At 44.2% G+C, this 14,257-nt stretch overlaps 1 protein-coding gene across 1 annotated transcript in view; it reads left to right on the top strand.

Annotated features, from left to right (window-relative positions):
- The window catches only part of mtmr11 (myotubularin related protein 11), a 51,267-nt gene that overhangs the window by 5,825 nt on the left and 31,185 nt on the right, over nt 1–14,257 (top strand). The window contains exon 2 of the mRNA XM_084441627.1: nt 3,509–3,578. Within this exon, the coding sequence (XP_084297753.1) occupies nt 3,509–3,578 (70 nt within the window). The remainder of the gene's footprint in view (nt 1–3,508; nt 3,579–14,257) is intronic.

Here is a 14,257-nt window from a genome sequence, read left to right as displayed (position 1 = left end):
CATTAGAGCGTAGAACATGAGACATGGCGCTGTCAGCTCAGATCCACACGACTGCAGTTCTCCCAAACTCACTCTCCATCAAGCACCAGATTTGGCAATGGAGTTGAAAACGCAAACTTGTATTTATTTTGTTGGACCAGCAGTGTTAGCTACATGTGTTCAGCAGTGTTAGCTACATGGGTCCAGCAGTGTTAGCTACATGTGTTCAGCAGTGTTAGTTACATGTGTTCAGTAGTGTTAGCTACATGTGTTCAGCAGTGTTAGTTACATGTGTTCAGCAGTGTTAGCTAGATGTGTTCAGCAGTGTTAGTTACGTGTTCAGCAGTGTTAGCTAGATGTGTTCAGCAGTGTTAGTTACGTGTTCAGCAGTGTTAGCTACATGTGTTCAGCAGTGTTAGTTACATGTGTTCAGCAGTGTGAGCTACATGTGTTCAGCAGTGTTAGTTACATGTGTTCAGCAGTGTTAGCTACATGTGTTCAGCAGTGTTAGCTACATGCGTTCAGCAGTGTTAGTTACATGTGTTCAGCAGTGTTAGCTACATGTGTTCAGCAGTGTTAGTTACGTGTTCAGCAGTGTTAGCTACATGTGTTCAGCAGTGTTAGTTACATGTGTCCAGCAGTGTTAGCTACGTGTTCAGCAGTTAGTTACATGTGTTCAGCAGTGTTAGCTACATGTGTTCAGCAGTGTTAGCTACATGTGTTCAGCAGTGTTAGCAACATGCGTTCAGCAGTGTTAGTTACATGTGTTCAGCAGTGTTAGCTACATGTGTTCAGCAGTGTTAGTTACGTGTTCAGCGGTGTTAGCTACATGTGTTCAGCAGTGTTAGTTACATGTGTTCAGCAGTGTTAGCTACATGTGTTCAGTAATGTTAGTTACATGTGTTCAGCAGTGTTAGCTACATGTGTTCAGTAATGTTAGTTACATGTGTTCAGCAGTGTTAGCTACATGTGTTCAGCAGTGTTAGTTACATGTGTTCAGCAGTGTTAGCTACATGTGTTCAGTAATGTTAGTTACATGTGTTCAGCAGTGTTAGCTACATGTGTTCTCCATGATAGACGGCATCTGTAAACCCTCGGGTTCAGCAGCTTGGGTTTGTCCTTTTGGTGAAGTCCTGGACAGATAGGATGAGCACTGCTTATCAGAGGAAGAATGAGATGGACATAACCCTGGAGATGGACATAACCTTGGTCCAGAAACAGGAGCAGACATTTAGCAGGGGTACTGTCTGTGGGCGTTGGAGTTGGAAGAACAGCTGAATCCAGGGAAAACAGAAGTTATGAACCAGATGAAAACAAAAGTAACGATGGTCTGGCAAGCAGAAGCCAAGAATCTTGTAAAATGTTAGTGTCCTCACTTGTAATTTAAAAATAAGGCTTGTTTTTCACCAGTCTTTTCTGCAAACTCGGGTCTCGATGTCTGAGATTGGGTTAATAAAGTGACCAGGGGGTCTTCAGGGTGTTGAGGTTCCACCCACCGCTTCCTCTGGTGTTTGGAAATGTGAAAGATTAGTGCTAAATCAGCATTAGTCCGTTCCTATAGTTTAATTAGGGGGGTTATGGTTGGCAGTCAGAAACCCTTTTCACACCAGATACTGACAGATGGAGTGGGCTACATTTGGAAAATTGATCCACTAGATGGATGATTTCACTCAGAACCTTTCATATCTACACAGCAGTAGAATCAGAGACATATGGAATCACTACAGCTTTTCATGAAGTTTTTACAGATTTGTTTTTGCTTTACTGAGAGAGAGAGAGAGAGAGAGAGAGAGAGAGAGAGAGAGAGAGAGAGAGACACACACAGACACACAGACAGACAGACAGACAGACAGACAGAGAGACAGACATTACAGGGCATTACTTTATGATGGAAATTAAGTCCAAACATCAGAATATGATGTTATCCCTTGAGTTTTGCCAGAGAAGACTTTGTTCGTATTGGCTTTGCCTGGTTAAATAAAGGTTGGTTAAATAAAGGTTAAATAAAAAAAATAAAAAAGATGTTATGGGCTCAGTAGATCTTATTCTGGTGTCTGTAATTAATACTAGCCTAATAAAATAAAGAGATTCACCAACAATATAATAAAGTACATCTGGTGCAGTAGTCAAGATTTCAATACAGCCTATTTTTATGGTGTGATAAGACTCTTGTAAAATTAGATTAAGCTAACAAAAAGCAGCATGATTTGGTATGGTCACTCTGTTGGCTGGCTGGCTAGCTGGTCATATCAGCCAGTTAAACAGCCTGTTGGACTGAGTGCTGTACCCACATGACATGCCAAGGGTCCTTTAAATCAAATATTGTCCTGCGGTTTTGTGTGTAGAGGAAATATTCTGTTTCATTAGCATGCTAACTAACAATAAATCCACTCATGGTTACAAAGTAAGCACCTCAACTCAGGGTGTGTGAGTAGACGTACTATTGCTGATCCAGTGAATTGCCAGTATTGTGTGACCAAATGGGTACTCAATGAGAGCAGAATAGTGAATAGAGCCTTTGTAGCCGACAAAGAATTGCTGACAAAGACTTTGGCCACAAGCCTCTAGATATACAGAAGTACATGTATACTTGGATAATGAACTCAAGGCTGTTTTCCCACCTCTATACTGAAATACATATGGTTTCCACCTGAATAACCATGTGCTATTTTCAAAGTCGTATGTATTTTGCATTGTGTGATATCTTAACTCCTCAATGGGTGTTTGTGTGTGTGGAGGGGGGGGCAGATTAAGTAGACCCACATGTGCTCTAGCCAGTAGTGTGGTTACCATGGCAGCCTCTGTGGTTCTGTGGGATTGGATAGTGCTGCAAGTATAGACCAGACTGCAGTTCTTTTAGACTGCACCACATCATAGAGACAGCAACATGGAAACTCAGACTCATGGAGACTCGTGGTGCGGCTGGTCTTTGTCGTTGGGACTAGGCTCTGTAAGCAGACCAGCAAGTGATAAGCCTGGAATCCCTCAGTCGCTGTATGTCAGTCTACACCTACACAAAAAAACATGAAGACAGATAACAAGTACACTATTCATGTTGATATGTGACCCAATTGTACAGTAGCCTACTCCACCTGTAGGTAACGGTACCATTACTGGTCCATGTTGTCATGTAAGGAGGCGACAAAGTTCCCATGCTTACTGATGTGGTGTCTAAATCTGGGTACGTACAGAGGGGACTGCCCACTGTTCCGACATACCATTGATCCGACGTCTCACTAGTCCGAAACTTGTTCACTGATCGTCAGACATCCCATTGTTCCGACGGCTCAAGAGTCCGACCGACAATGGGATGTTTCGGACTAGTGAGACGTCGGATTAATGAGATGTCGGAACAATGGTATGGCACCCCGTACAGAAGCCGGGACAGTTCCATCTCAGAATAGAATGTTTATTTTGAAACTGCCACTTCTCTGTACTAAAAGTGTGGCTCTGAAGATCTGAGTCATGTTGAAGATGAAGGAAGAGTGTTTCGTCTGGTCGATCGTAACACAAGATCTCTGTCCTGCAGGAGAGGATGCTGAGTCACAGCAGTGCGAACGCTCGGGGCCGAGACATGTTTGGTCTACGCTGCCTGCCAGGTAAGACACACACACACACACATACACACCCTTAACCTTGGTGAATACAATGGTGGGGTGTTTGTCTAGACTGAAAGCAGGTCCAGGCATACAGGCCCGTCTATTAGCACGGCAGCAGCCTGTGTGTGTTTGTGTTCAGGTATGTGGAACTGCTCTCATCTCAAGAATGATTTTTTTTACAAACTATAAAGCATTATTGGATGACGTGGTCTGCATACTTCTGTTCCAGACCAGCAGCAATACAACACACACATTGACCCACCAGTCAAACTACTAAACCAGACCGCCAGACAGTTTCTACCTTTGTGCTGCTGGGTAGTGTAGTGTTTCTGGGTAGTGTAGTGTTTCTGAGTAGTATAGTGTTTATGGGTAGTGTAGTGTTTCTGGATAGTGTAGTGTTGTTGGGGTGAGGAGTGTTTCTGGGTAGTGTTTCTGGGGAGGTGAGAGTTTCTGGGTAGTGTAGTGTTTCTGGGTAGTGTAGTGTTTCTGGATAGTGTTTCTGGGTAGTGTAGTGTTTCTGGGCTGGGTAGTGTTTCTGGGTAGTGTAGTGTTGCTGGGGTGGGGAGTGTTTCTGGGTAGTGTAGTGTTTCTGGGTAATGGTTCTGAGTAGTGTAGTGTTTCTGGGTAGTGGTTCTGTGTAGTGCAGTGTTTCTGGGTAGTGGTTCTGTGTAGTGTAGTGTTTCTGGGTAGTGGTTCTGGGTAGTGTAGTGTTTCTGGGTAGTGTTTCTGGGTAGTGGTTCTGGGTAGTGTAGTGTTTCTGGGTAGTGGTTCTGGGTAGTGTAGTGTTTCTGGGTAGTGTTTATGGGTAGTGGTTCTGGGTAGTGTAGTGTTTCTGGGTAGTGTAGTGTAGTGTTTTTGGTAGTGTAGTGTTTCTGGGTAGTGTTTCTGGGTAGTGTAGTGTTTCTGGGTAGTGTAGTATATCTGGGGTGGGTAGTGTTTCTGGGTAGTGTAGTATTTCTGGGCTGGGTAGTGTTTCTGGGTAGTGTAGTGTTTCTAGGTAGTGTTTCTGGGTAGTGTAGTGTTTCTGGGTAGTGTAGTATTGCTGGGGTGGGGAGTTTTCTGGGTAGTGTAGTGTTTCTGGGTAGTGGTTCTGTGTAGTGCAGTGTTTCTGTGTAGTGGTTGTGGGTATTGTAGTGTTTCTGGGTAGTGTGTCTGGGTAGTATAGTGTTGCTGGGGAGGGTAGTGTTTCTTGGTAGTGTAGTGTTTCTGGGTAGTGTGTCTGGGTAGTGTAGTATTGCTGGGGTGGGGAGTGTTTCTGGGTAGTGTAGTGTTTCTGGGTAGTGTTTCTGGGTAGTGTAGTGTTTGTGGGTAGTGTAGTGTTTCTGGGTAGTGTAGTGTTTGTGGGTAGTGTTTCTGGGTAGTGTAGTGTTTGTGGGTAGTGTTTCTGGGTAGTGTAGTGTTTCTGGTTAGTGTAGTGTTTCTGGGTAGTGTAGTGTTTCTGGGTTGGGTAGTGTTTCTGGGTAGTGTAGTGTTTGTGGGTAGTGTTTCTGGGTAGTGTTTCTGGGTAGTGTTTCTGGGTAGTGGAGTGTTTCTGGGTAGTGTTTCTGGGTTGGGTAGTGTTTCTGGGTAGTGTAGTGTTTCTGGATAGTGTTTCTGGGTAGTGTTTCTGGGTAGTGTAGTGTTTGTGGGTAGTGTTTCTGGGTAGTGTAGTGTTTGTGGGTAGTGTTTCTGGGTAGTGTAGTGTTTCTGGGTAGTGTTTCTGGTTAGTGTAGTGTTTCTGGGTTTGGTAGTGTTTCTGGGTAGTGTAGTGTTTCTGGGTAGTGTTTCTGGGTAGTGTAGTGTTTCTGGGTAGTGTTTCTGGGTAGTGTTTCTTGGTAGTGTAGTGTTTCTGGGTAGTGTTTCTGGGTAGTGTAGTGTTTCTGGGTTTGGTAGTGTTTCTGGGTAGTGTAGTGTTTCTGGGTAGTGTTTCTGGGTAGTGTAGTGTTTCTGGGTAGTGTTTCTGGGTAGTGTTTCTGGGTAGTGTAGTGTTTCTGGGTAGTGTTTCTGGGTTGAGTAGTGTTTCTGGGTAGTGTTTCTGGGTAGTGTAGTGTTTGTGGGTAGTGTTTCTGGTGTAGTGTTGCTGTGGTGTTAGTGTGGTTATAATCTCAGTGTCAGCAGTGCACCAGGGCAGGAGCTTTGCACAGGAATGCTGGCGGAGCGCGACCCTGCTGCCAGAGCCAAGCTAATCTTTAACGCTTCATGTCAGCAGTTATTCACAGCACCCTCTGTGTGTGTGTGTGTGTTTGTTTGTTTGTCTGTCTCTTTCACTTTCAGGTCACTTCCACCTTGTAGTGTTGACCCCCCCCCAACACTCACATACACACATTTTTATCAAATCTCTTCCAGATTCAGATCCATTTGAGGAACACTGTGACCAGATTCTCAGTCATCTGTTAGCGTGTGACTGAGAAATGAACACTCACTTTTTTCCCCTCTGTCTCTCTGTCTCCCTCTCTCTCTCACTCTCCCTCTCTCTCTCTCTCTCTCTCTCTCTCTCCCTCCCTCTCTCTCTCTCTCTCTCTCTCTCCCTCTCTCTCTCTCTCTCTTTCTCTCTGTCTCTCTGTCTCTCTCATTCTCTGTCCAGTTTTGTCGGTCAAATGTGAAACCCAACTGGTCATGGAAACCCGTCACATGAAGGCAGACAGGAAAGATGTGTAGATAGATGTGTTTATAGACAGGATAGATGTGTAGATAGTTGTGTTTATAGACAGGATAGATGAGTAGATAGATACAGACAGGATAGATGTGTAGATAGATAGATGTGTAGATAGATACAGACAGGATAGATGTGTAGATAGATAGATGTGTAGGCAGACAAGATAGACACATACAGATGTGGGAAGTTAGAAATGTAACTTGCTGCAGCATTTCACGTCGCGGTATTTGGCAGGGAAATCCCGTTGGAAATCTCGTGGGATTTCAGACGGGTGTTATTTCGTTTTAGTGATGCACCACCGCCAGGTGGCGTCTTTGAGTAGATTTAGCAGGCTGGGCTCAGTGTTTTTCTCCTATAGTCTACGAATGAAGCATCATTAAATTTCACATTCTTTAATTTAAATGCTCTGTTGTAAAGCACTTTGAGCTGAAGGTATCTGTATGAAAGGGGCTATACAAATAATGTTTAATTGTTATTATTACCTTGTTCTCAAACACATGTTTTATCCATCTCGATGTAATTTAATTATTACGAACACCTATAATATATCCAGGCCTACAGTAGCCTATCTATCTCGGCAACTGACGTCGGGTCAAGACGTGGTGTCTGTTAAGTCAAATGCGCAAAATAACAGTATTGTAAATATATTTGTTAGTAAAGATGTGGTGAACGTGAGGGTTTTGCGTTTTGTTTCTGGAACGCATTCAACTGGTAGGCTACTCGTAAACCCCGGAAGTAAATTTGAAGACAGGGCACCAGCTAATGTAGCCAAGTCTGAGCGCAGTAGGCTATATGGCTTCAGCACGATACAAAGAAAAAATAAGCTTGATCGGAGGTGTGGATCCATACAAAATTGAAATAGTCGCCATGAGTAAAGATCACTCATTGCCAATCATATCCGGACATTAACTATCTTGTGCATAGCGGCAGGTTTGACAGTGAGACATCAACCGATAATTGTAATAATGCGATTATTGAAATGGTCTTGTGAACGCCTTTATCTGATTTCCAAAATCGGGGTAAGGTCCATAGGACGATTGTGGGTTTTCATTTGCACATAACTATATTTTAATAAAACATTGAAGTCCGCCTGTCAATGACTTTCCCTAAAATTGTGTTCTGTTGCACCCCCTATTGTTAAATTATAAATGAAAAAAACATACACAATATTTTGTTATTTGAATGATCTTGAATATATATATTCAAGATCATTCAAATAACAAAATATCGTGTATGTTTTTATTTATTTATACCGGCCGCCAGCTGTTCAATGAACGGCTATAGGGAATGCGCAGTTTCGCGCTGGCTACAGCCTATTATATGAACAGTTTCGCGCTATGTAGGCTATTATAAATAGGCCTAAGTATTATTCATTGAGGGAGCTTGGACTCGCTGGGGAATGGTGGAGAGACACAGAGCCTCCCCAGACGCGACATCTCCAGTTGGCTGTGTATTTGAGCTGCCGCCTCAACCGTGCGTATAAGAGCAGAGCGCATCATATAGCTACAACTAGTAGCCCATAGCCATTAAAACGGCTTATTGTTTTATTCATATATCAACTAGATAATTCGATAATAATGAGTAGCCTAGTAGGCTATAAAATGAATTCAATAGGGCAAGCCTTAAGTTGTAGCCTAGGCTACAGTACAATCACAAGACGCATAGGCCTAGCCTATCGTAAAAAGCGTTGCGTTCTCATAGGCCTATATTAACTTAGATAATTATTAATTATGCTCAGGTCATAATGTCCGTTGAAAATAATTCCCTCTAAGCAGAATTTGAATTGTATTAAAATAGGCTAAAGTTAAATTTCCACATATTCTGATTCCTTCTAGGTCTATATAAAAAAAAAACATTTTTCTAATGTGTAGCCTATAGGCGATGAACAAAACAGCCACAATGTAGCCTGCTTAGCGAGCGAGAGGGCAGTCTACCATAAAGTGTATAACCATAATGTAATATATCTAGACTACATGCATTGTGGTATTTCTTTATATAGCCAATTGTTTCTCAATAAACAGTTAAGTCATCCTCTGAGTCCGAATGTAGGCTAATAGACCGGCAGCTCTAAATGCCTTCACAGTCAATGAGACATGGTTGTAAAAATGATGTTTTATTGATGAAAAGGGTAAAACTGGAAAACATGGAGAGTCATTGCATTGATCGATGCAGTCCGCTACCAGCAAACACTGAAAATACAGGTCCTCCAGCGAACCTGGACTAGACTATTGTAACCCCCCCCCCCCCAAATTCTTTTATATTCAAATAAACTGGATGAACCGGTTTCCTAGCCCTGGATCGTGGGAGGGGGGTAGCCTGCGTTAGCGGGTGCTTTGCCATGACCGGCCATTGAATTCGCTAGTTTGATTGATAGATTGATGGATTAACGTCCAAAGTAGATTGTGCAAGTATTGTATAGGCCCATGTGTAAGAGATGAATGGCTGTAACCATGAACTCAGCCAGAGGTAGGCCCTACTGTAGATTATCAGCATTATCACCAGTCTCAATTTATGTCTCAATTTATGTGTTGCCATTCATTTAAACCACCATCTCATCTAGACTACTTCTGTTGCTGCATTTTTACATTTATGCTTTCATGATTTTAGAGCGCAATAAACATTTTCCAGGATTCCAAAAAGTCCATCCATTCATCCAACTTTGTTCTGAGCGCAGCGCAGGCTGGTAGCCTACTGTCAAGGATCACGACTGATGCACTCCCTTAACACGTCTCGCATCCCCAGGCCATCAAGAGAATTTCAATATGAAAGACCTTGGGATTCCAGGAGTCAAGGCCGTTTCAGACGGGAAGCGACTTTCCGCCTGCGTTCTCGCTCGGATCAGCGGGGGGACGCACGCGTCCTGCGCGCAGCGGGGAAAGCTGACTACAATTCAGCTCTTGTCGCGGGCGGGCGCGCAGCCTAGTTCCATATGAGAACACTCCTCGGTCCAATTCCGTATAGTAGATCTGCCTGTGTACTTTCAACGAATGTATTATTAGACATAATATCATAATAATATATAAAGCCTTCAACAACCTCCTGAGCTGCCTGATGGTCTCAGGGCTAAAGAGACCGCGCGTCGTTTTCCTCACCCTAACTCTTGGCATGCTATCAATGAAAGAAAATACATTGTAAATAAACATGGTTTTAGGCTATTGTTTTTATGTAGGCATATAGGTTAAGCTATTTGTGTTCATAAGGTAACGTCATTGTAAACGAAAGTAGCCTATAGCCTATAATCCAATTGACTGGAACCAGGGGGTTTGACAAGAGGCAAAATAATTTGTCTTGACTGCATTCAAGATGTATCTTTCACATTAAAACTACATACAAAGCTGGGAATGCTAAGAAAATTGCATATGTTTGCAAACTAAAACAAGTGAACACAATTTTACAATCGAAAATGCTTATGAGGCCATTATTTTACTTATATGAGGCAAAAGTGGTTTCTCTTCCTGCTTCTGCCTAAGCCCTCCACAATACCACAACACAACGGTGTCATGTTTTACCGAAGGAGAAGTGAAGAAGACGGTAGCTAGCAGTGGCTAAAGCAGTTAGCTAATGTTAAGATCATTCCTGTAGCTCCTTTGCTGCTAATGCGAGTTTGTCTCCGTTCCTGCCCGAGAAACAGAAGTTGAACTAATAGCATCAAAATCAAAATAGCTACAGGAATCATCGTTGTAAAGTTAGCTATCTGCTTTTTAGCCACCGACAGCTACCGTTAATATTATGAAGCTGCTGTCGTGAGCTAACTTGCTATCACGGTCTTAGTGTGCAGCTTCACAGCCTGCTATTAGCAGACAGCACTAAAGTTGATAAAATCACACTTGCACATCATTAGAATTCCAACCATTTATATGGGATTTATAATTCAACTAAACATGGAACCTGAATACTACCTGATATTTCAACCTGCTGCCATCAGTGATCGGCGCGTCTGCTTGTTTGAGTCATGAATATCCAATGTAATCCAATATATGCAATGACATTCCATTCCGTAGTGTCCCAAAACTGTTAAATCATTTCCTTTGTAGTTCACTATGAGTAGAAATACATAGGGAATAGGGAGTGAACCATTTCAAACACATCTCTGGTCATCTCCGTTAGCCATCTCGTCCTGATGCCATGTTCCATATGAGAACACTCAGTTAGCCTACTGTATTAAACTTCTACTTGTCCCGACACATGAGTTACCAGATATAGACCCAGCGACAGTTACAGAGATATAAACTATAAATAGATAGGCTTTGTTCGTAATAATTAAATTACAACCAGACAGAGAACAAGGAGTTTGAGAACGGTAGGCTCATCTAATGTGCGAGATGAGCTACAGCGCTGGGTCAATGCGTGGTATTACTGCGCCCCTATGGGCAGGCGAGCGGTGGTGCGGAATGACGTAAAGCGCCTGTTAGAATACCGCGGGTCAAGTTACATTCTTATGTTCCCACATCTGTACTGTCCTTGTTTCTTGCAAGAGAATCCTCCATTTTGATTTAGTCCATGCAGTTGTTGTTTCTTCTTCTCCTGTGTTGAACCCATACAGCAGGTGTCTCACTTCAGTTTACTGGTACTGTAGTCTTCTAAACTGCATTTGATATGCAGTTCACCTATGGAGTTCTAGCTACTGTATGAAACATAGACAAACCTACACACACACACACACACACACACACACACACACACATACACAGACACACGCACACACACACACACGCACACTGGCAGAGCCAGTCCTCCGGTCAGAACAGGCCTTTCCCCCTGAGTGCCGGACCAGCTCCACGTTCGCTCACCACCTTCTCAGGTGACCCTCGGAAACAGGGCGGCAGAAACCGAAGTGGACCCGCGGGGGGGTGGGGGGGGGGATGGGTCAGGGCATCACAGACAGCCACAGGTGGATAGGTGTGTGCGTGTGTGTGCGTGTGTGTATGTGTGCGTGTGTGTATGTGTGCGTGTATGTGTGTGCGTGCGTGTGTGTCTGTGTGCGTGTGTGTACGTGTGTGTGTATGTGTGTGGGTGTGTGTGTCTGTGATGCATGTGTGTATGTGTGCGTGCACGTGTATGTGTGTGTGTGTGTGTGTGTGTGTGTGTGTGTACGTGTGTGTGTGTATAGACGGACAGGTCATGTACCTTCTGAATGTGAGGGGCCCTATACTATCCATCCAGAGACAATGGCGTCTGGACAGGATCCTCCTCACAATCCCCCCTCATCCACGCGCTTATGTTACCCCGGACCTGGAGGCCGTCAATCAGGGGCCTCGCTGCTCACCCAGAGAGACCGACGCAGAACAGGAGAGAGACATGGCTACAGTTTCACTTCACAATAGCAGGGTGCTGTATAATAGTCTATAATAGTCTTATTTCCATGAACAGAGGTTCCCATAGACTAGGTTTAGAAACTGCACAGGGGACTGTGGTATCTCTGGGCTTTTGGAATGTACCATCTCTAGACTCCTCAGGGGGGGTGCCAGGCGTGCATGTTTATTGTTCATAACGGGACCAAACGGGACCTCTTCTTGGTCTCTCCCGTCGGGTAGCGAGGGAGGAATCCTGAGCTCCGCACGCACCCTGGACCGGGGGAATGAGGACCAAATGTGGAGACAAGAAGCAGCAGAAACAGAGAGCGTGCGGTACATAGTGTTCAGCTGTGTTGGTTCAGGCTGGGTACATAGTGTTCAGCTGTGTTGGTTCAGGCTGGGTACATAGTGTTCAGCTGTGTTGGTTCAGGCTGGTGTCAACGTCCTCGTGTTAAAGAGAGAGAGAGAGAGAGAAACAGACAGACAGAGATTTACCTTTTAAAGAGAGTTTAGAGGTGTTTGTGTATGTGTGTCTCTCCTTTCTTGCGCTCCTCTCAACAACCTCTCTCTCCTCTTCTCTCTCACCTGTGCCTCCACTCTGTGCCTGTGCCACAGTCCTGTCCTCTCCTACCACAATCCCTGCCTCTGCCTAAAAAAAACAATTAACTGAAGAGTAGGTCTATAAAGATGGCCTAACTTATCTCGTAAGGCTGGTTAAGTCCTAGAGCTTAAAATTAATAAGTAATTAGTAATTAATTACATGTAACTGGACAGGATAAAACAGTAAACCCACACAAGCACTTAATAAATCATATGGTTTATAGACATATTTTAATCAAATGTATTGTAGGTTACCATTATAACAGCAGCTGTAGATAAATAAATAAATAAAAAGGTAAGCTAGTCTTTAAACATGCCTAAATAATTTGTTGCTTTTTCTGTTATTTTGATTGGCACATTTTAGGTGGCTGGAGGAGCATTAACGCAAGCTAGTGTTAGTTCAGCCAGCCAAAAAGACGGTCGCACAATCCGCGTGCAACAGCGCTGCGCCTGACTCGCACGAAAGTTGCAGAACCTACTCGCGCTTGTGGTTTATGTCTCCTTGACAATGCTCGCTTGAAGGGCTGACCGACAGCAGCGCGTAGCTCAAATGGAGCAGGCTCCGCTTCGGCTTAAACTGTATTTTCAGATAACGTTACGTAACGTTAGCAACACAAAGCCAATTTATCATATTCATTTTTTTACTTGTCCGACCAGACACCTGCATGCATTCCTCTTGGCCGAACAGAGTTTACTGGTCCCTGGGAAGCGGGCAAAACTGTTAGCCTACAGGTAGCTTGCCTTGTTCCTGAATCCCCCTGATGTGAATCATGGCTAGTCGGCAATAACCTAGCCTACCTGACTGGTCTCATCATTCTCCTCTCTCTTCCTCTTCAATAACCTAGCCTACCTGACTGGTCTCATCATTCTCCTCTCTCTTCCTCTTCAATAACCTAGCCTACCTGACTGGTCTCATCATTCTCCTCTCTCTTCCTCTTCAATAACCTAGCCTACCTGACTGGTCTCATCATTCTCCTCTCTCTTCCTCTTCAATAACCTAGCCTACCTGACTGGTCTCATCATTCTTCTCTCTCTTCCTCTTCAATAACCTAGCCTACCTGACTGGTCTCATCATTCTCCTCTCTCTTCCCTCTTCAAAAATTGTCGTATGCCCATCTGGAAAATTGTATTGATATATTAGGTTATAGGATCCGCTAGTTGTCATCAGGGAATTATAAAACCAAAGGCTTTACCAACATGCTTGAGATGGGCAGGAGCTGTCGGCACGTCTAACTGTAGCTATAACGGCACTTATTACAGGATTACTAACATATAAATGTATTTTAGACAGTAGGCTAGGCATTTTGAGGAGTAGGCCTAGGTGCCAGCACCAGTGTTTGGCCCAATTCAAACACTGGTTAACACTATGGTAATATTTGAGCGTCAATAGTCTACCTATCTTTCGTTGTAACCTCATGCCGCTCACTGAAGAAAAAATCCCTTCACGCGCCGAGTCTTCCGATCACCTCAGAAAGGAGCAGGAGTTTAGAGGGTTAAAGGAGGAAGTAGTCTGGAGGAGGAAAGCTAACTGTTTTAAGCGTGTCCTTGCCGTGTGAATCTACCTGCAGACTGTAGAGCAGAGAGCCCCAGAGAACCCTCACATCTGTGAACACCAGGGCCTGAGGAACGTCTTCACCCTGGTTCAGCCTGGTTCACCCTGGTTCAGCCTGGTTCACCCTGGTTCAGCCTGGTTCACCCTGGTTCAGCCTGGTTCACCCTGGTTCAGCCTGGTTCAGCCTGGTTCAGTCTGGTTCACCCTGGTTCACCCTGGTTCAGCCTGGTTCAGCCTGGTTCACCCTGGTTCAGCCTGGTTCACCCTGGTTCAGCCTGATTCACCCTGGTTCACCCTGGTTCACCCTGGTTCAGCCTGGGGAGACAGAAAACGAAGCAGCGGTTCATACTGAGAACGGTTGTCCGCAGAGAAACAAGCCTCCTTGAATCAAGGGCTCATTTGTGAAATGTAAATCTGTTCTGGTTTTCTGGTGGCTGTAATCAGTGAGATAAGCCTGGTTGCTATCGCGCTCAGGGAGGCCGGAGGTTTTCACTTTGATCCGGGAGTTAAAGAAGGAACATGAAACACCATCACAGAGCCTTGATTTCTTACATTTGCGCACACACGCACGCACACACACACACACACACACACACAC

This window comes from Borostomias antarcticus, assembly GCF_949987555.1.
Source record: "Borostomias antarcticus genome assembly, chromosome: 8".
NCBI classification, from domain to species: Eukaryota; Metazoa; Chordata; class Actinopteri; order Stomiiformes; family Stomiidae; genus Borostomias; species Borostomias antarcticus.
This window is presented reverse-complemented; position numbering and strand designations above follow the sequence as displayed.